This window comes from Toxotes jaculatrix, chromosome 13 (genome assembly GCF_017976425.1).
Source record: "Toxotes jaculatrix isolate fToxJac2 chromosome 13, fToxJac2.pri, whole genome shotgun sequence".
In the NCBI taxonomy this organism is placed as follows: Eukaryota; Metazoa; Chordata; class Actinopteri; family Toxotidae; genus Toxotes; species Toxotes jaculatrix.
Genome location: NC_054406.1, coordinates 1,282,929 through 1,302,343, shown reverse-complemented (window position 1 = coordinate 1,302,343; position 19,415 = coordinate 1,282,929). Strand labels below are relative to the sequence as shown.

The 19,415-nt window shown below is 42.8% G+C and overlaps 1 protein-coding gene across 3 annotated transcripts in view; it reads left to right on the top strand.

Annotated features, from left to right (window-relative positions):
* The window catches only part of LOC121191909 (collagen alpha-1(XIV) chain), a 98,794-nt gene that overhangs the window by 65,392 nt on the left and 13,987 nt on the right, over positions 1-19,415 (top strand). For all 3 annotated transcript variants that reach the window (XM_041053369.1, XM_041053368.1, XM_041053370.1), the window contains exons 28-37: positions 168-311; positions 421-585; positions 798-836; positions 1,100-1,238; positions 1,347-1,489; positions 1,746-1,855; positions 4,649-4,807; positions 5,877-5,954; positions 6,526-6,612; positions 7,067-7,120. In XM_041053369.1, coding sequence (XP_040909303.1) covers positions 168-311; positions 421-585; positions 798-836; positions 1,100-1,238; positions 1,347-1,489; positions 1,746-1,855; positions 4,649-4,807; positions 5,877-5,954; positions 6,526-6,612; positions 7,067-7,120 — 1,118 coding nt within the window. The remainder of the gene's footprint in view (positions 1-167; positions 312-420; positions 586-797; positions 837-1,099; positions 1,239-1,346; positions 1,490-1,745; positions 1,856-4,648; positions 4,808-5,876; positions 5,955-6,525; positions 6,613-7,066; positions 7,121-19,415) is intronic.

Here is a 19,415-nt window from a genome sequence, read left to right as displayed (position 1 = left end):
GAGCTGAGCAGCTCTGATGACACTCTGTCTGACGTGTCGTGCACCAGTGATGGACTGTCACACACATCAGACACTAAATGTTCTACAATATTTTTGCGAAATAATCAAAATGACCGTTCTAGTCTGAATTTGTTGGGTTTGATTGATGGCTCCTTCTGTCCAATCAGGTCGAGCCATCCAGCATGTGAAGGAAAACATCTTCACAGTGGAGGCAGGAGTCAGGAGAGGAATCCCCAACGTCCTCGTGGTCCTCACCGACGGCCGATCCCAGGACGATGTCAACAAGGTTTCCAAGGAGATGCAGATGGAAGGTCAGAGCTGAGCTGTTTATTGTTTCATGTGTTTTGTGTGAGTCCTCGTCCATATTCCTGCTTGTTCCCATGTTGAAAACAAAGGTTTTCCCTCTTCCTTCCTTCTAAGGTTACATCGTGTTTGCTATCGGCTTTGCTGACGCTGACTATGGCGAGCTGGTGAGCATCGCCAGTAAACCCAGTGACAGACACGTCTTCTTTGTGGACGACCTGGACGCATTCAAGAAGATTGAGGAGAAGCTGGTGACCTTTGTGTGTGAAGCTGCCACTGCCAGTGAGTAACCAAATGTTTTAACCAAACTATTTGAGGTCGTCTGTTCCTGGTTGTAGAGGAGCTGAGTCTGGATGTGGTCCTGGATCAGATCTTTATTTACTCTCTTTTTGTTGAAGTTCATGTCATATGGGAAGTTTCTTAGTTACAGTTCTGAAAATGATTGTATAACTTCAGTGTCTTCTTAATCAAACACAGCTTGTTTTCTTTCCCAGCTTGTCCGTCTATACCGATGAGCGGCAGCACGACACCAGGTAAGAGAAGAAACATGTTGCTTTACTGCAGCCAGTGTAATCTCACAGAGTAAACTCAAAGGGAAACTCCAGCATATAAATCTACTGTAAACTATAGTTTTCACACAAGTTACCACAAGTCACACAGAAATCAAGCAGAGGAGGCAGACGACGAAACAGCGACAGGAAACACAGCTCAGAAGCTCAGATGTACTTTTAAACTACGACGCGTGTTCACAGCCGTTGTCATTAAATCATCACATGCTGTCAATGTCCGTCCTCAGGTTTCCGTATGATGGAGCTGTTTGGGCTGGTGGAGAATCGGTACAGCAGCATCTCCGGCGTTTCCATGGTACCTGGCACCTTCAATACGTTCCCCTGTTTCCACCTGCTCAGTGATGCACTGCTGGCACAGCCGACCAGGTACACAGATGAAAAGGCAGCAAAACAAGCTTCGATATTTCCAGCTGGATGTAACCAGAAGGCTTCACAGTATTTCCCTGGGTCTGATGTTTCCATTGTGGCTCACAGGTACATCCATCCTGAGGGGCTGCCCTCTGACTACACCATCACCCTGCTGTTCAGACTGCTGCCCAACACTCCAGAGGAGCCCTTTGCCCTCTGGGAGATCCTCAACAAGAACAGCGAGCCGCTGGTGGGAGTCATCGTGGACAGTGAGTCAGGAATCTCAGCCAAACAATAAATATGATCACATTTGTTTATCTTTGTTGTTTCTGCTTTATTTCTATAATCACAACCCCCAAAAAATCAGGCCATGAATGGACAAAATACTAGGAATGAATTGTGTTGTCATGAGGGAGAAATTCAGGTACAGATTTCCTTTATGAAATCGATACCCGTGTAACGTGTGAAGTTTGTGTATGCTTTGTTTTTCTGCTTCTTTGACGTGGTTTGTGTGTCTTCCTGCAGACGGAGGAAAAACTGTGACGTTCTTCAACAACGACTACAAAGGAGACTTTCAGACGGTGACCTTCGAAGGGCCAGAGATCAAAAAACTCTTCTACGGCAGCTTCCATAAGGTCAGAGTCGCTCCTGTCCCACTAACTGCTAACACACTGACTGATGGATCATCTGTCGAAGCCGCTGAGTTTCTGATGTGACGGCTGTTTTTGTGCCGTCGTTCGTGTGACACATCTGTGATTAGGAATGAGACACAGAGTCACAGAGTCGCTCTGTGGACAGATGTGATGGACACAAGCAGCAAGGTGGAGGTTAGATGTTACTTACTGTGGATGGAGACAGTCCTCGGCTGATCGTGATCTAAGGCGAATTGGTGAATTAGTCCCAGGCTGCATGTGTTACTGATCGAGTGACTGACAGACGTGACATGTTCGGTTACTGACAAGTTATTTGGTTGATTTACTACCGTTTTACTGACAGATCAGCTGACTGACAGCTGTCCCCTTCCTCAGCACCTCGTCCTCCATCTTCTCCTCCTTTCTCCTTCATTGCGTTTGTTCGTCTCCCACCTAAAACCTGGCTGAGCAGTGAGACGGTGTGTGGAGTCCTGACAGGCTGACTGTAGCTGACTGTAGCTGACTCGTGCCCTGAGCCTGAACCTGATCACTGTCGTCTTGTGTTAGTGTCAGTGTGTCAGTGCTCTGGGACTCGCTGACTGATCTGCTGTCACGTCTGTCTGCTCGCTGTCAGCAGAGCTTATCCTGCTTACCTCCTCTGTGTGTGTGTGTGTGTCTGCAGTGACTACCTGATGTTTTTAATGTGATCATCACTAATTTGAGTCGTCTCCGTGGAAACGTCCATGTTTGCTGATTCTTACTTTAAAGATTAAATTGTTTCCTGTTAAGTTACGAAAGTTTAGTTTTTCTTCAGCAGTTTTTTGTCTTGTTATTCACACTTTTGAAGGAAACTCAGAATGTTTCTGGCTGTCATTTTTTTTTTTTTTTTTAGCTCCTAAAAATTTTAAATCTTGCAAATATGACGAGTGTAGAGGCTTCACACTGTGAGCAGGATTCACATCACAGCTCTGATGCAGGTCAGAGAGACGTCTGCTCTGCCTGTAAATGTACGAGTGTGGATTTACATGCACACGCGTGTGCATGCAGCACACTTTGATTTTGAGCCAAACACTGGACTGGACCGGTATACTGAATTTCACCACTAGGTGTCGCACCGCACTCAGCAGACACTCCAGAGTGGATCCTTATGGGACTGACAGAGCCAAAGGAATTAGAGTGTAGCTCACTCCAGTCCACTTGGTGGCGATAATCCACCTCAAAGCTGGTTTGACAACTGCCAATAAACACTGTAAATAAGCAGAGCGGCAACACGATCAGCAGGACAACAGAGTGACAGCAACCGTTCAACTCAACTCTTCTTCACAATGTTAACTACAAACAACAGGCCTCAGTAAATAACCAAACACAAATAACCAACTCAGTCAGTGAAATCAGCCTGTAAACATCAGTTATCAGCCCAAACTGAATGTCCGACGTTTGAGGCGGAGTCTGCTGTGTCTCATCTTGTCGTCACCCAAACAAAACACGTGGACTTTTCAAACAAAGTCGGATTTAGCGGCTTGACACCGGCGGCACAGGTTGCCGATGCAAGCTACTTTTTAATTTTCCACAGCCTGATTGGCTGGAAGCTGGTCAACCTCCAGCCAATCAGAATAAGGAATTTCTCCATTAGGATTTACCGTGAGGTGTAACTCACCTGTAAAAGAACAGAGTGAAACGTCGATGTCTGTTTTTCAGTTTACATCTGTGTAAAGATTAAATTTAATGTAAGGAGGAGTAACATCCTCTCTGACGTCCTGATCGCTGCCATGGAAATGAATCCTGTTATTGCAGTTTGTAAAACTGTTTGTAAAACGGTCATTTTGCAGACTGTAATCATCTGGGGATGCTAAGCAGTACACAGTAAAAGTAATTTCTTTTCTCCAGAGCAAATGCACGCTTAAGAATAAAATACTGCATTTATTTCCTCTGATCTAAACACAGAACTATAGAATCTAAATTACAGAGCAGACGTTTTAGGTTTATGGCCTGTTTTCTTTAGAGCTGCTTGTGTGTGTTTTGTGTTTTGAATATTCCCTCTGCCAGGACAAACATAGAACTTTTAACCATTTAATTTGCACTGTTGGGAATTTTAATTGTAACCTATAGAGAGGAGATTTAAATGAAAGAAAGAAAATAAAAATAGAGAAACACACACAGACGACCAGAGATGTTCCAAAAAAATATGTTCACAACATTCACCCGTTTAGACAGTTAACAGCATTCAGTCCCTGCCAGCAGCTTGGTGGTGTGTTAGAGTTACAGAGGAGGGTTAATGGTGCTGAGGAGCCACTGAGCTCAGACAGCTCGGCAGCGTTTCATCCACCTCACGGCTCAGCTCCAGGTGCTGACAGGTACAACCTGTACCTGTAATTATAAAAAGCAGCGTCACTCAGGGAGGTCAGTTTCAGTGCTGTCAGGATTTTTGTACCAGTTCCAGCTCAGTTGCAGGTTGTGGAGCTCTAAATGTGCTCGCTCATAACGCAGGCGATCCCTTTAAACACCGGCCTGCAGGGCTTTGAAGTTTGACCTGGGCAGTTTAACCAGAGTTCAGATGTTTTCTGAATAAGCCCGCACAAAGCCACACACAGACACCACATTTCTTTTGTCATTTGTTTTTCATTCATGTGCACCTTCCACAGCAGCAGGTTGGATTACTTTTCCACTGCCCACAGGAAGAGGGCGCCGTTCTACCACAGCCACAGAGTCTCAGACAGCAGCAGGAATAGGAAGCCAGGCTTTCAGGCTGATCGGGCTGTTACTTCACAAATGTGTCGGGTGTTTCCTCTCGTGCAGCTTCACATTGCGATCAGCAAGACCAGCGCCAAGGTGTTTATTGACTGTAAGATGGTGGCCGAGAAGGGGATCAACGCGGCGGGGAACATCACCACTGATGGACTGGAAGTTCTGGGCCGGATGGTCCGCTCCAGAGGGAACAAGGACAACTCTGCACCGGTGAGGAAAACACACACACACACACACACTGCACGTAGTTTGCCCCAGAAATAGCAGAGAGGCAGATTGTGTGTGTGATTGGTTTGATCTCTCTTTGAAGAGAAACCCTCGACACTGACTGCGCTCTGCAGATGGAGAATTCCACTGATGGGTCAGATAATCTCCACCAGTGTGTCCGTGCTCAAACCAAAGTGTTTTTACAGAGGAAAACAAATGACAGATCTGAGGACAGACACCTGCTTTAAACAGGTCATTAACCTGATCCTCTCTTTTTTCTCCTCACTACTGAGTGTACAGTACAACAAGGTTCCTGAGGAGGAAAAAAGTAGCAAGAACAAATTTATCTTCTCTTGAAGAACAAAGAGTTTCTGTACATTTTCTGCCAGGAGAGGCTGAATGTTCTCCTCTCTCTGCTTTGGTTCTTGGAATATTTCCACAAACCGAAACGAGCGTTAGAATCTCCCACTGTGTGTTAAACCCCATGAATCACAGGGCGGTCCTGACTAATACTCTAATTTTGTACCTCAGATTTCACCATGCCTAATTAGCCAACTGAAACAAAGACCTGTGCAAAAAGATTCAAAGGAAAGCGAAACCCAAGATAACCTTTTTTTTTTTTTTTAACCATCAGACAGGATTATGATTTAAAGCCTTTAAAAGCCAAAATACCTCAGGACATCCAGTGATTTGTAGCAGTTTAAACCTGCCATGTGAAATGAAAATACCGTTTTACATTCTCATATACGCTCTCATATTTTGATTGAAGAGCCCTGTTTGTTTTAGAAGTGCTGTGTCTGCTGTGTCTGTTCTCTCCTGTAAGAATCCTGGATGGCTCCGTGGCTCCCACACAGACATTTTACTTCATTCAGTTTTTGCTGTGTGAGTTTAGTGTTTGCAGACATCGGACTCTGAGTTTACCTAACACAGAACCAAAGTACGAGAATTTTCTGTTGATTTAAATGCTCCTTTTGTTTTTCCTTTGTTTATTCTTCATTGATGATTTGAATTCGTTCATATTTTGACAGTTTGTGTGAATAAAATTCCTTGTGTGTTTTTTCCTCCTCCACAGTTCCAGCTCCAGATGTTTGACATCGTCTGCAGCACTTCATGGGCCAACAGAGACAAGTGCTGTGAACTTCCTGGTCTGGTGAGGTCAAAGTTCATATTTCTTTAAACCACCTCCTCTCTCTCCTCTGTCTGATCAGAGAACAGACGTTAACAACTGAAGAACTGTGCTGCGATACACAACTTTAAACAGTTCACAGAGCTGCAGAACTAAAAATCCCACACTGCTGTACGTAGTGTATGCACACAGTTGAATTTCTAAAACTTCTTAAAGTATTTCTACCTGCTGTTTATCCATTTTAAAAGAGTTTGCTTGCTAGAAATTCTCAGCCGACAGAGGAGCACGAAATCTTTTCAGTGAAAATGACCGAAACTAAAGTTCTGAGGTTTTCACATCAACCTTTGACTTGATTTCACTCAAAGTTAAAGTCAGTGACGTTTCCCTGTGTGTAGGAGCTCGCATCTATTTTCAGTCACTGCTTAAATGAATCATTTTTACTATAACGTACCGGAGAAGGTTGAATCTTTAGTAGAAACCTTTGCACTTCGTTCTGTCACATTTCATATCATTTCATTGTCATATCTTGATTTGTTTATCCATGTCTTTATTTATTTATTTTTCGTGTCATCCTCGTCATGCTGTGATCATCCAGAGGAAGGAGGTAGACTGCCCAGCCTTGCCCAAAGCCTGCACCTGCACCCAGGACAGCAAAGGCCCCCCAGGCCCTGCTGGACCACCAGTGAGCCACACACAACACACAACACACACACACACAGACTGTACCACACATTCATTCATTCATGCAGTCGCACAGCTGGACAAAGACACACACAAACCCAGCAGCACATCTCATGTTTCATGGTTCAGTTACTTTCACTCATTCAGAGTTTTCCTTTCACTTTTCAGTTTTTCAATTAAAACTCATGGTTCTTGTATCTCAGCTTGTTTGTCAGTGTCGTGAGGAATCAGCTGTCACACACACACACACACACACACAGTCACACACAGTCACACACACACACACAGTCACACACACACACACACACACACAGTCACACACACACAGTCACACACTCACACACAGTCACACACACACACACAGTCACACACACACATACAGCAGTGAGATGCTGTGAATTTAAATGTGTTGACTGTGTGCCTCTGACCAACTGCTGTGATTTGTGTTTAAACAGGGAGGCCCGGGAATCAGAGGAGCCAGAGGTGATCGTGGAGAGCCCGGTCCTGTGGTGAGTTCTACCATTTGTTTAAATACTGATTCCATTTCATGACTGGAAACACAAAAACACAGTGAAAAGCTCAGCGTTTTGAAAAGAAGCTCAAAATTCCCACACACTAATGCTTCACATGAACGTTTCCTTTGCATTATTCCTGATTTGGTACTCACCAGCTGTTTGTGAGCAAACATCAGCGTGTTGCTGTCCATCCTCAAACATGTCCACCAGACTGTTCTGTCTCTCTCTTCTGTCCTCTTGGACTCCTCTGACATATTTCACCCTCAGGTCTGACACAGCTTGAATATCTGTCGACATCTTGAGGACTGAAAAAGCTAAAAACTGACTGAACTTGGTTGTGACCAGTGTTCACTGTCTGTCCGTTTGTCTCTGAGTCAGGCAGCTTTACACTGAGAGGACAGAGGAAGTAGAAGCAGAGCAAACAACAACCACAGATACTTTATATACAGTTTTTACTATGGTGAAAAACTTCTGTCTCCAGTTGGCTGTTAATATATAACACGCACCACCGGCATGTACAATATTAATGGCCAACTCTGTGATCTTCCGAGCCGGTGCAACGAAATCTCGTTCAGTATACGTACTTCGGACGTAAAGTTTTGTACGTCTCTTGCCGTCTTAGAGCAGGGCTGTAATAAACGAGGTCCCGTCTGTTCTTCCTGATTTGTGTCGACCACCTGTTCCACGTGGGTTTGTTGGACTCTCGAATCAAATAAAGTGTTTCCATTTAAATTTCCTTTACAGCCACACAACACAGGTGCTGACTCACCTGGAAAGAATAAACCTCCTGATTTCAGTGCTAGTCTGAGCGTTTTGGACAAACTGTACGAGGCACTTGCTACAGAGTCTATGTTCAGTCGCGCTGATCACGTGGTAAATTCAGAGTCTGTCCAGCAGGAGGGACAGAAAAAGAAATACTCTGTTCATCTCAAGCTTTCGTAAAGTTCCTCTAATCAGTACTTTGATGCATAAAACCATCTCATATTGACGCATACTATGAGAATTATCACACACACCGCAGCTGTTTTGATTTTGTGGACTGTGGGTTGAGGAGTGTCTGTTTCTCTGCCTGATAGTTTGATAGAGAGATACTCTGGTGGTTTTGTGGCACAGGTTTGGACAGTTGTTAGAGTTAGAGCACAGTAAGCTTCAGCAGCAGGTTGAAAGGGAGAAGTGGGTCATAGAGAAACAGCACAAGTTCTGCCTCTGGTTAAAAACAGCAACACATTTGGTCTTTGTACACAGAATTGATGTATGTGTTTATTTGCATATAGAGCGGGAAAGTTAGAGCTGTGGTTTTAATGTTTGGTGTGAACTGACGTACTTTGAGCTGTCGACATGTGATTGGATCACGTGAGACGCTTGTTCATACCAGGTCTGAACAGGGTCTCAGGTGGAGCCAAATGACTCCACCTACACACCTGATACATGTCTTGTTAAATAGTTGAGATTTTCCTGGCGGCCATGACACAGAGATCCAGGTTTGTGTGTTCACACGTGTGAATACATTTGTTGGAGGCTGCTTTCATGTCTGATCAGATGCTGTAAACAGACACAGAGACAAACAGAAGAGAGAAGCAGTTTCTCTGTCACAGGAAATGTGAAGTGTGAACTGGACACTTCTTTAGCTTTTGTCTGGTAGAGGAACTAACGTCTTCAACACGTTCTGATGCTCAGTGATACCAGCTTTAATGATGGAACTTCATTTTGGCTTTTACAGTTGAGGAGACAGCTAAAGGAAACAACTGTGTGCACCATAGAGAACAGAGGGACAACATCTGTCAGATGGAGATTATTTCACATGCAACCAAGAATCAGCAAATGTACAAGAGTAACATGACTTTGAGGCTCATGCAGCCAGTTTCATAGTGAGGCGTCTTTGGTCTGATCTGATAAACAACTTCATCCAGACACCACACACCCCTCTGTCATCACTGAGAGCAGGAAATCTTTATCTCACAGATCCAGTTCTTTTTATTATAATAATCTTCTCTTTTCCATTTTCCTTGTCCATCACAGCATGATGCATAGTACCCATCTGTGGGATATTCGGTCCACAACCTGTGGGACAAAGAAATAATTGTTATAAACTGGGCTGAAACTCCTGATTATTTTCAGATTGAAATGAAGTTGAATTTCTCTTTAAAGTGTGGACCAGTTGTACCATTCAGGGGCTCAGACCCATGAGCTCCACCCACAACACTGCACCTGCTGCACTGCACAAACAGTGAACAGTTGATTTGAACAGTGTTTGAACCATGACTCCTTCAGACTGAGTCACTGTGACTCCAGCTCATCACAGACTGTAGATGAAGACGCTTCAAGTCCAGCTCTTCATTCAACCACTGATTTTTCCTTTTCACTTTCTTTCATTTCATTAAGTATCTGCTTGTTGTTAATGAAACAAATATTGATTGAAAAACATGAACAGGTGTTACTGTTCTACCTTTTAACACAAGGTTCTATGAGTTTACAACAATGACTTTGATGGAACCTTTAATAGAAACAAGAAACAGTCTCACGTTTGTGTCAGTGGTGATCCGTCCACCCATTCCCATTGATATCTTCTTTGTTTCCATATATTTCTTAGTCCAATCCAGAACTCTCCGTTCACGATCAGCTTTGTGACAAATTCCTAATAGTTGACAAGAGACAATGATCATTTCTCAGTTCATAATTCAGTCTTTGTTTTATAGTAAAGTCTCCTTGTGACCATGAGTGAAGGAGAAACAGAATCTGTTGCAGCTTTTCAGATCCTTCATGGAGGAACTGCTTAAATAGTCAAAGAATGAATGAACATCAGCTCCTCTAGTCCACCAACAGGTTAACATTTCATTTTATCACAGTTTTTCCTCCATTTCTAGAAACAAGAATCTTTGATTCCCCTTCAAATGAGCAGTAACCTCAGCAACAAAACTACAACTGTGAAAATAACATATGCACATTTGAAAAGAAGCTTTAGTCATAGCTGGTGTACAACAGCAACAAAGAAGTGGAGCTAAAAGCCTGAACAGTGCACACAGGCAGAGCAGGTTGGATTACAGGCTCTTTACTAGAATCAGTCAACAGGTTTAACCAGCTAAATAAATCCATCAGGCTCAAGACAGGAAGCAGGTCAGAGACACAAGTAACACATCACTGGCAGTGACACCCACAGACACACACACATTAACTAACACACTCACCTGCTCCTCTTTGTTGTTTATAATCACCAGATCAGCTCCTCTGTCCTGACAGTGTTTCCTGCTCTCAAACCAAGATTTACTCTCAGTAGATTTAAAGTAACAGCTGCATCCAAATCTTCTCCATCCTTCAGGACACCACTTCCCTTAATGTCAGACAAGTTTATTAAAGACAGATTTCATGTCAGTCAGTATAAAATTCATCAGACTTGTCATTTCTCTCTTTAGTGGAAGATCTTTCTTTCCTGCCACTTTTCCCTTTCAGCTCCTTTACTTTATAAATACTTTGAATTTTCCCTCAGGTTTTGTGCCTCATGTGTAAGTGACTGTCTCTAACACAGATATCCACATAGAGAAACAGCTCAGCAGCATCAAACAGGTAGAATTCAAAGTAGAGGCACGGTCACGTGAAACCATGTGAGTGGATATAATACTGATATTTCAGTGCTGTGTTTCAACACTTTCTCACCTTCAGTGTTTCCCCTCAGCCTCTTTACTTCATCCTGTAACTGACTGTTGTTGTTTATTGAGTCTTGAGAAAAACAGGAAGAGATAAAACAGTAAAACAATATGCAAATATTCATGTTTAATAATCAGTGTGAAGTTGGATCCTGTGTGTTATGGTATTTACTTATTTGATTTAAACCTTTCATACCTGAGAGTTCTTCTTGCAGCTGGATGTAAGTGCTGTTCAGGTTGTTGTATCTGGTCTGCAGCTGGATGTGATTGTTGCTCAGGTTGTTGTATCTGTTCTGCAGCTGGTCTTTTTCCACAGTGAGTAAAATACCTGGTGAGAAACAACAAAACAAGAAACAGACCTACAACTTCAAAACTTTGATCTTAAACTAAAGGCAGAATTGTAATTTCCTTTTCTTGCATCATTAAATCATATTTTCACACTTTCGCACTGGAATTTAGTTCCTTTCTGACAGACTACAGCTACATTAACACCATCTAGATACCAGGTTCAGAGACGGCGTCTCAGAAGCTTCATGCTTCTGTGTTTTTGGGCCCATAGAGCATGAACACTGGAGTCCTTCTCCAGTCGAGCAGCTTGAGACCAGGAAGTTCATTAGTGGTTCACTGCTTTGCATTGCACACTATTGTTCTTCCCATTCTTCTTTTTCTTCTTGTTGCGTGTCAATTTTTGGTTGGTAACTCGTCCCACACCGTTGAGCGTACACCAACAAGTGATACATCAAAACGTGCGGCTCGATCTAACTCGCTAAGCTTGTATTTTTTTCTACAGAATATTCACGTTTCACAAAGTAATTCGTGAAAAACAGAGCAAAATTTCCCATAGAAAATGGCTTGGTAAATTTTAAAAAAGTTGCAAATTTTCCCCCTTTTTCAAACATCTACTGCTCTGGCATACTTTCACCTAAAAACACCATTCAAACTTTAAAATGTAGACACAAGTCTTGTGTATTCGGGGTGTATTCAACTTTTTCCTAAGTTGTGTAGTTTTTGAACTGTGAGCCTTTATTGATCATGAGTGATTTTGGAAAAATTCAGGGTTTACAGTGAGTGTGTATTGCGGAATGTTCCAGGCTAGAGTGGGAGGTTAGAGTGGAGAGGCATTAAAAAACTCTCTGAAATAATTTCTTTACACAACGACTACAGCCACAAATTTTTCTCTACAGCAGTGAAACGCTCCAACGTTGTTGCCACACTTGTCCTCTTTCTCACAATGTGTTCACTTTTTCTGTAGGATTTACGGTTTTTCTTTGGCGGGCCTTTTAGCGACAAGAGGAGCTCTCAACTGCTCCTTTGACTCCAATGTAAATCGAGCAGAGGATTTTTGGAGAAAAGCAGAAAGTCCCCTTTTTTTAAACTCGCTGTAAAATCCAAATTTTAGACACTGGGACTATAAAAAATACGTCACTGTGTTTGTAAAGGTCTTGTGGCTTTGATGGTGCAGTTCGTTTGGCGATATCATGTTTTGTTTTTGAATGAAGAGCAGCAGTTCGACAGGCCCAATTCGGCCAAAAATGAGCTAGTCAGAGCACCTGTGAGCTGCCTCAGCGGAGGGAAAGCTCATCCCCATGGCAACCGTGACTGCAAGAGCTGTGGCTCTCTCTCTCCCTGTAATAACTCTTATTAGGACAGTATTGACACAGTCTCACACAGACAGTCACAGACACACACACACAAAGTCTATGTAATAACTCTATGTCTCTCTGTCTTTGTATTTACAGCTATTGCAAATCTATAGGGGTCAGCCCCCTTTTGACACAGACTCACACAGACAGACTCACACTTACACAGACTCACACAGTGCATAGCACAGGACAGTATTGACACAGACTCACACAGACAGTCACAGATACACACACACACAGTCAATAGTGTGCGATGCAGTAGCACCGCACACTATTGGCACAGAAACACAGACTCTCACAGACACACACTCACACATACTCATACAGACACACAATGTTACTAGTAGCGCAATGCACCACTCTCACGATTTCCTGCAGGGGACTTGTCTAGTTTAACTTAATTATCCTCTGAACAACACAATCTGAACAGGCTCCAAGTGTGAGGGCAGCACTGCACAGACATCAGGGACTGGGCAGAGGTAGTAATATTACCAGCCAGTCACAGTGAAAGTTTTCCAATCATGTTTGGTGTAAAAGTGTCATTAATGTGTGAATGAATGTGTTCATTTGCTGCTCAGCAGCTGCTCAGAGGTGTTTGTGTTTTATCTTACAACATATGGACAGGGTGATGATCCCAGCTGTCATCAGAAAGCACAGCACTGCAGCTTTAACAGGCCTCCTCTGGACTGGAGGCTGCTTCTGAGTGTGTGGTCCTGCAGAGGCAAAGCACACAGAGCAGGTTTATTAATAGGAAGCATCATGGGTCTCATGTTTTCATTTCCTGTTATCAAACCATTGTACTGACTGTTCTCGTTGCTTAGATCTGTGGTTGAGGTGGCATCTGTGCTCAAGTTCACGACAGAGTTTTACAAGAACATTAGAGATCACTGATCTGATGGATTTTAAACAGATTATTTAAACACTCATGATGCCTTATGTCACCTCGCTGTCTCTCTGTGTCTTGACTCTGGACTGACAGTGAAACTCAGCAGACCCTGTCAGTCCAGGCGTCTCTTCTTCCTGTCTTGTAGTTGCTCTTCGCACTCTGCTTTAAATCTGTCTTTACTGCAGTTTATCCTTCCACAGATCTGAGAGATGACTCTGGTCTGTTAAACACATCACATCACCAACAGGAATGAATCCTCAGACCGAACAGAACATGAGTCCTCGACCCACACAGCTCTGTCTACTGGCACATGTTTGTTTATCAGAGCTACGAAACCAGAGTTCACACTGTACATGTAGCTGTACACAAACAGACAGATGTCTGAGGGGCTGCAGAACGCTGAGTGCAACAACCTGAACTCAGAACAAACTCAGGGTTCACACGTCAGTCCCACATGATTCACAAGCTCATCCACACACAAACGTTATTATTGATAATGTTGATTTGTCATGATTTGTCTCTCACCTCCTTCCTGTGGCTGAAAGTCAGTGGGATCATCTCTGATGGATTCTACGGACTCGTAGATATCCACCATCCTTTCCACCCGTCCTTCTCCGTCTTCCTGCTGATTCCTGTTGTATCTCACCTTCTTTGATAGATCTGGTTTGGCATAAATATCTGACGACATCTTGAGCTGGAACTTGAACAGTTTAACAGTAGCTGCACTTCACTTACTGTCACTCCACAGTGCTGATCGATCACTACGCTGCTGCTGTGAACCTTTAATGTGTTCTTGTATCGTGTGCTCCTCCTGCTATGATTTATAGAAATTCAGTAATACACAGTAATATACTGCTGCTGCTGCTGCTGCTGCTGTCAGGGTCGTCTGTCAAACACAGTGTGGTTCAGAGAACATTGAGGAAGTAGCGACAAGAAAACTGAGGCGTTCACGCCCCTTCATTCATTTCATTTGACTGTGTTAGTTCAATAAAACTCCAGTTTATTTTCATTTATTTATTTATTTGATAAAATGTTTTTGTTTTGTTTTGTTCCTTCAGCTTGGACACTGTGTTGTCCAGTCTTTGGATTCATGAAACCGTTCAGACAAAGTGTAAATGAACAGTTTGTCTGAACCAGGAAATTGTTCTTTCTCCTTTACTTCCAGCTGCTTTACACAGAAAGTGAAACTGTTTAAGATTCAACAATTCATAAAGTTCAACACACACATCTCGCTTTGGAACAAGGTGATAGACCGTCTGTCTGTGAATCCCTGATTTAACATCAACACACTTTCACTCCTGTGAGGCAGATCACCATGAAAATGACTGTGGTGACACTCAGATCCTGCAGTGCTGCAGCAGAAACACTGACATTTCATGGACAGTTCACCATGAAAGACTTGTCTCTGGTGTGTTGGTAACACATGTCCAGAGTTTGTGTAGGAGTGGGAAGTTGCAGACAGACTACAGGGAGACACTTGTGGACAGTTGTTTTCTGTTGTTAGTCAGTATAGGTTGTCAGTGTTGTGGGTTCTGTGTTTTGATGTTGTAGGATTTGGTGGATTATGGTTTGAGGAGCGTCTGTTTCTCTGCCACATATCGATGAGTACAGACCGTCCACTGCAGGTTTGATTTAGTGTTGTCGGAGCTTACTCCCTGGTTGGGCTGTAGAGCAGGTTCCTCCTGGAACTGGTTTGGGGGGAATTTATAGTGTCTCATGAACGTGGTTAGAGCGGCAAACCTCGGGGACACATCTGTGTGTAGGGAGGGGTCACCAGGTCTTTGGTCGCCTGGTTGTCTCATCGAGCATTTAGCTCGTGATCACCCACCGCACAAAGCAACCTGAAGACCAGGGAGGAGGTGAGCTCATTCTGGCCAGTCAGGTAGAAGGAAGAGCTCAGATTTTAGACTGACTTGCGTTTGACAGCTTTTGCACACCTGTACCTGTGCATAATCACACACAGTTGTTTGTTTTGTCGTGTGTCATCATGTGTGTGTTGCTCTCCGTGTGGCTAAGGGTCTTTGTGTGGTTGTTGTTGTTTGTGTGGTGTTGTTAGAGTTAGAGCACAGTAAGCTTCAGCAGCAGGTTGAAAGGGAGAAGTGGGTCATAGAGAAATATCACGAGTGCATCAAACATCTTGGGCCATTTGGTTTGTCTGGAACTCGCCAAGGAACAGACCCAGTCTGTCTGATTTTCATTGCTTCTTCTTCTTGAACTTTCCGGTGGACGTGGCACAGGAAGTGCATCGCTGCCTCTGGTTAAAAACAGCAACACGTTTGGTCTTTGTACACAGAATTGATGTATGTGTTTATTTGCATATAGAGCGGGAAAGTGAGCTGTGGTTTTAATGTTTGGTGTGAACTGACATGTGATTGGATCACGTGAGACGCTTGTTCATACCAGGTCTGAACAGGGTCTCAGGTGGAGCCAAATGACTCCACCTACACACCTGATACATGTCTTGTTAAATAGTTGAGATTTTCCTGGCGGCCATGACACAGAGATCCAGGTTTGTGTGTTCACACGTGTGAATACATTTGTTGGAGGCTGCTTTCATGTCTGATCAGATGCTGTAAACAGACACAGAGACAAACAGAAGAGAGAAGCAGTTTCTCTGTCACAGGAAATGTGAAATGTGAACTGGACACTTCTTTAGCTTTTGTCTGGTAGAGGAACTAACGTCTTCAACACGTTCTGATGCTCAGTGATACCAGCTTTAATGATGAAACTTCATTTTGGCTTTTACAGTTGAGGAGACAGCTAAAGGAAACAATGAGAAATCATCCTTACTGGCACACACTGCACAGGTAGTTGTGTGGACGACTTCCAGCCCCATGACTCTGTGTGCACCATAGAGAACAGAGGGACAACATTAGATTAGATTAGATTAGATTAGATTCAACTTTATTGTCATTACACATGTACAGGGACAGGGTAACGAAATGCAGTTTAGCATCTAACCAGAAGTGCAAAAGCAGCAAGTGCAGGATATGGCAAAAAAAGTGCAATATATACAGTATTCACATTAGATATATACATATATAAATAAATATATATAAACATGATGTACTAATGAGTGTTTTATAACAGTATGTACAGTTAAATAAGTATTTGAACATACTATACAGCATACAACATCTGTCATATGGAGATTATTTCACATGCAACCAAGAATCAGCAAATGTACAAAAGTAAGATGACTTTGAGGCTCATGCAGCCAGTTTCATAGTGAGGCGTCTTTGGTCTGATCTGATAAACAACTTCATCCAGACACCACACACCCCTCTGTCATCACTGAGAGCAGGGAATCTTCTTCTCACAGATCCACTTCTTTTTATCATTATATCCGCTTTTCCATTTTCCTTGTCCATCACAGCATGATGCGTAGGACCCAGACGTGGGATATTTAGTCCAGAACCTGTGGGACAAATAAATAATTGTTTTAAACTGGGCTGAAACTCCTGATTATTTTTACATTTTCTGTTTATTTTCATTTAACAGAAATGAGTGATATCACACTGTGGAAGGCGACTAGCTCATCTGGTTGATGACACTTGAAATATTTCATATCTCATTATTTACCTGCGACAGTTTGTACTTATGACACGTGACACATGCAGGGATGTTGCTCAGATCATGTGAAATTTAACATGGTGTCCTACCATTGTCATGTTTGTTGTTTGCTGTGGAATTTGTGGAGCAATACATCCATTCCGTTAGAACACTGACATTTGATTCGTACTGAAGGAAACTCTGCCCCGATTAGTGTCTGTTTAAGTGAACTGCAGGGACAGAGAGAGATGGACTGCTGGGTGAGCTAGATTTACTTTTAACGAGAAAGTGCTTCACTGCACCATCACATCATAAGATCATCTCAGTGTGTAATGGGCAATATTACATGGCCTCTTGTGATTGGTCCAGACTTCACAAATGATAGTAGCCTAATGAATGTTTTATTTTTTCTTCTTTTTTTGTTTTCAGTCTTTATTGTTTTGCGTTATTTTTAATTTTAAGCAATAAAACTAAATCTAAGGAGACATATGTTCTCTCAGTCATTTAGTGTGGACCAGTTGTACCAGTCAGGGGCTCAGACCCTTGAGCTCCACCCACAACACTGCACCTGCTGCACTGCACAAACAGTGAACAGTTGATTTGAACAGTGTTTGAACCATGACTCCTTCAGACTGAGTCACTGTGACTCCAACTCATCACAGACTGTAGATGAAGACGCTTCAAGTCCAGCTCTTCATTCAACCACTGATTTTTCCTTTTCACTTTCTTTCATTTCATTAAGTATCTGCTTGTTGTTAATGAAACAAATATTGATTGAAAAACATGAACAGGTGTTACTGTTCTACCTTTTAACACAAGGTTCTATTAGTTTACAACAATGACTTTGATGGAACCTTTAATAGAAACAAGAAACAGGGGGGAGGGGGGCAGCCATGGCGCAGCAAGTTAAGAGTGCGGCTTTGGACTTTGGACTGGCCTGAGATCGGAGGGTCGTGGTTTCGATCCCTCGACCAAGCGCAAGAAAATGGATACGGTGGTGGTGAAGGAGACGCGCCTCCCCTGCCTCTGCCCCTGACCAAAGCACCAATCCACCCCAGCTCCCCGGGCAACTTAGTTGGCAGCCCTCTGCTGCAGCATCTCTAGTGCATGTGCATGCTTGTGCGTGTTTCGTTCACTTGGTGAGAGAGAGAGTAATTTCCCCAGGAGGGATCAATAAATTAATTAAAATTAAAGAATTTAATTTAAAAAATGTCTCACGTTTGTGTCAGTGGTGATCCGTCCACCCATTCCCATTCATGTCCTGTTCTTTTCCATGTTGCTCTTAGTCCAATCCAGAACTCTCCATTCACGATCAGCTCTGTGACAAATTCCTAATAGTTGACAAGAGACAATGATCATTTCTCAGTTCATAATTCAGTCTTTGTTTTGTAGTAAAGTCTCCTTGTGACCATGTGTGAAGGAGAAACAGAATCTGTTGCAACTTTTCAGATCCTTCATGGAGGAACTGCTTAAATAGTCAAAGAATGAATGAACATCAGCTCCTCTAGTCCACCAACAGGTTAACATTTCATTTTATCACAAAGTGTTTTCTCTGTTTCTAGAAACAAGAATCTTTGATTCACTTTCAAATGAGCAGTAACCTCAGCAACAAAACTGTGAAAATAACATTTGCACCTTTGAAAAGAAGCTTTAGTCATAGCTGGTGTACAACAGCAACAAAGAATTGGAGCAGGTCACAGACTGGCAGCAGGTCAGAGACACAAGTAACACATCACTGGCAGTGACACCCACAGACACACACACATTAACTAACACACTCACCTGCTCCTCTTTGTTGTTTATAATCACCAGATCAGCTCCTCTGTCCTGACAGTGTTTCCTGCTCTCAAACCAAGATTTACTCTCAGTAGATTTAAAGTAACAGCTGCATCCAAATCTTCTCCATCCTTCAGGACACCACTTCCCTTAATGTCAGACAAGTGTTTTAAAGACAGATTTCATGTCAGTCAGTATAAAATTCATCAGACTTGTCATTTCTCTCTTTAGTGGAAGATCTTTCTTTCCTGCCACTTTTCCCTTTCAGCTCCTTTACTTTATAAATACTTTGAATTTTCCCTCAGGTTTTGTGCCTCATGTGTAAGTGACTGTCTCTAACACAGATATCCACATAGAGAAACAGCTCAGCAGCATCAAACAGGTAGAATTCAAAGTAGAGGCACGGTCACGTGAAACCATGTGAGTGGATATAATACTGATATTTCAGTGATGTGTTTCAACACTTTTCTCAGCTTCAATGTTTCCCCTCAGCCTCTTTACTTCATCCTGTAACTGACTGTTGTTGTTTATTGAGTCTTGAGAAAAACAGGAAGAGATAAAACAGTAAAACAATATGCAAATATTCATGTTTAATAATCAGTGTGAAGTTGGATCCTGTGTGTTATGGTATTTACTTATTTGATTTAAACCTTTCATACCTGAGAGTTCTTCTTGCAGCTGGATGTAAGTGCTGTTCAGGTTGTTGTATCTGGTCTGCAGCTGGATGTGATTGTTGCTCAGGTTGTTGTATCTGTTCTGCAGCTGGATGTGATTGTTGCTCAGGTTGTTGT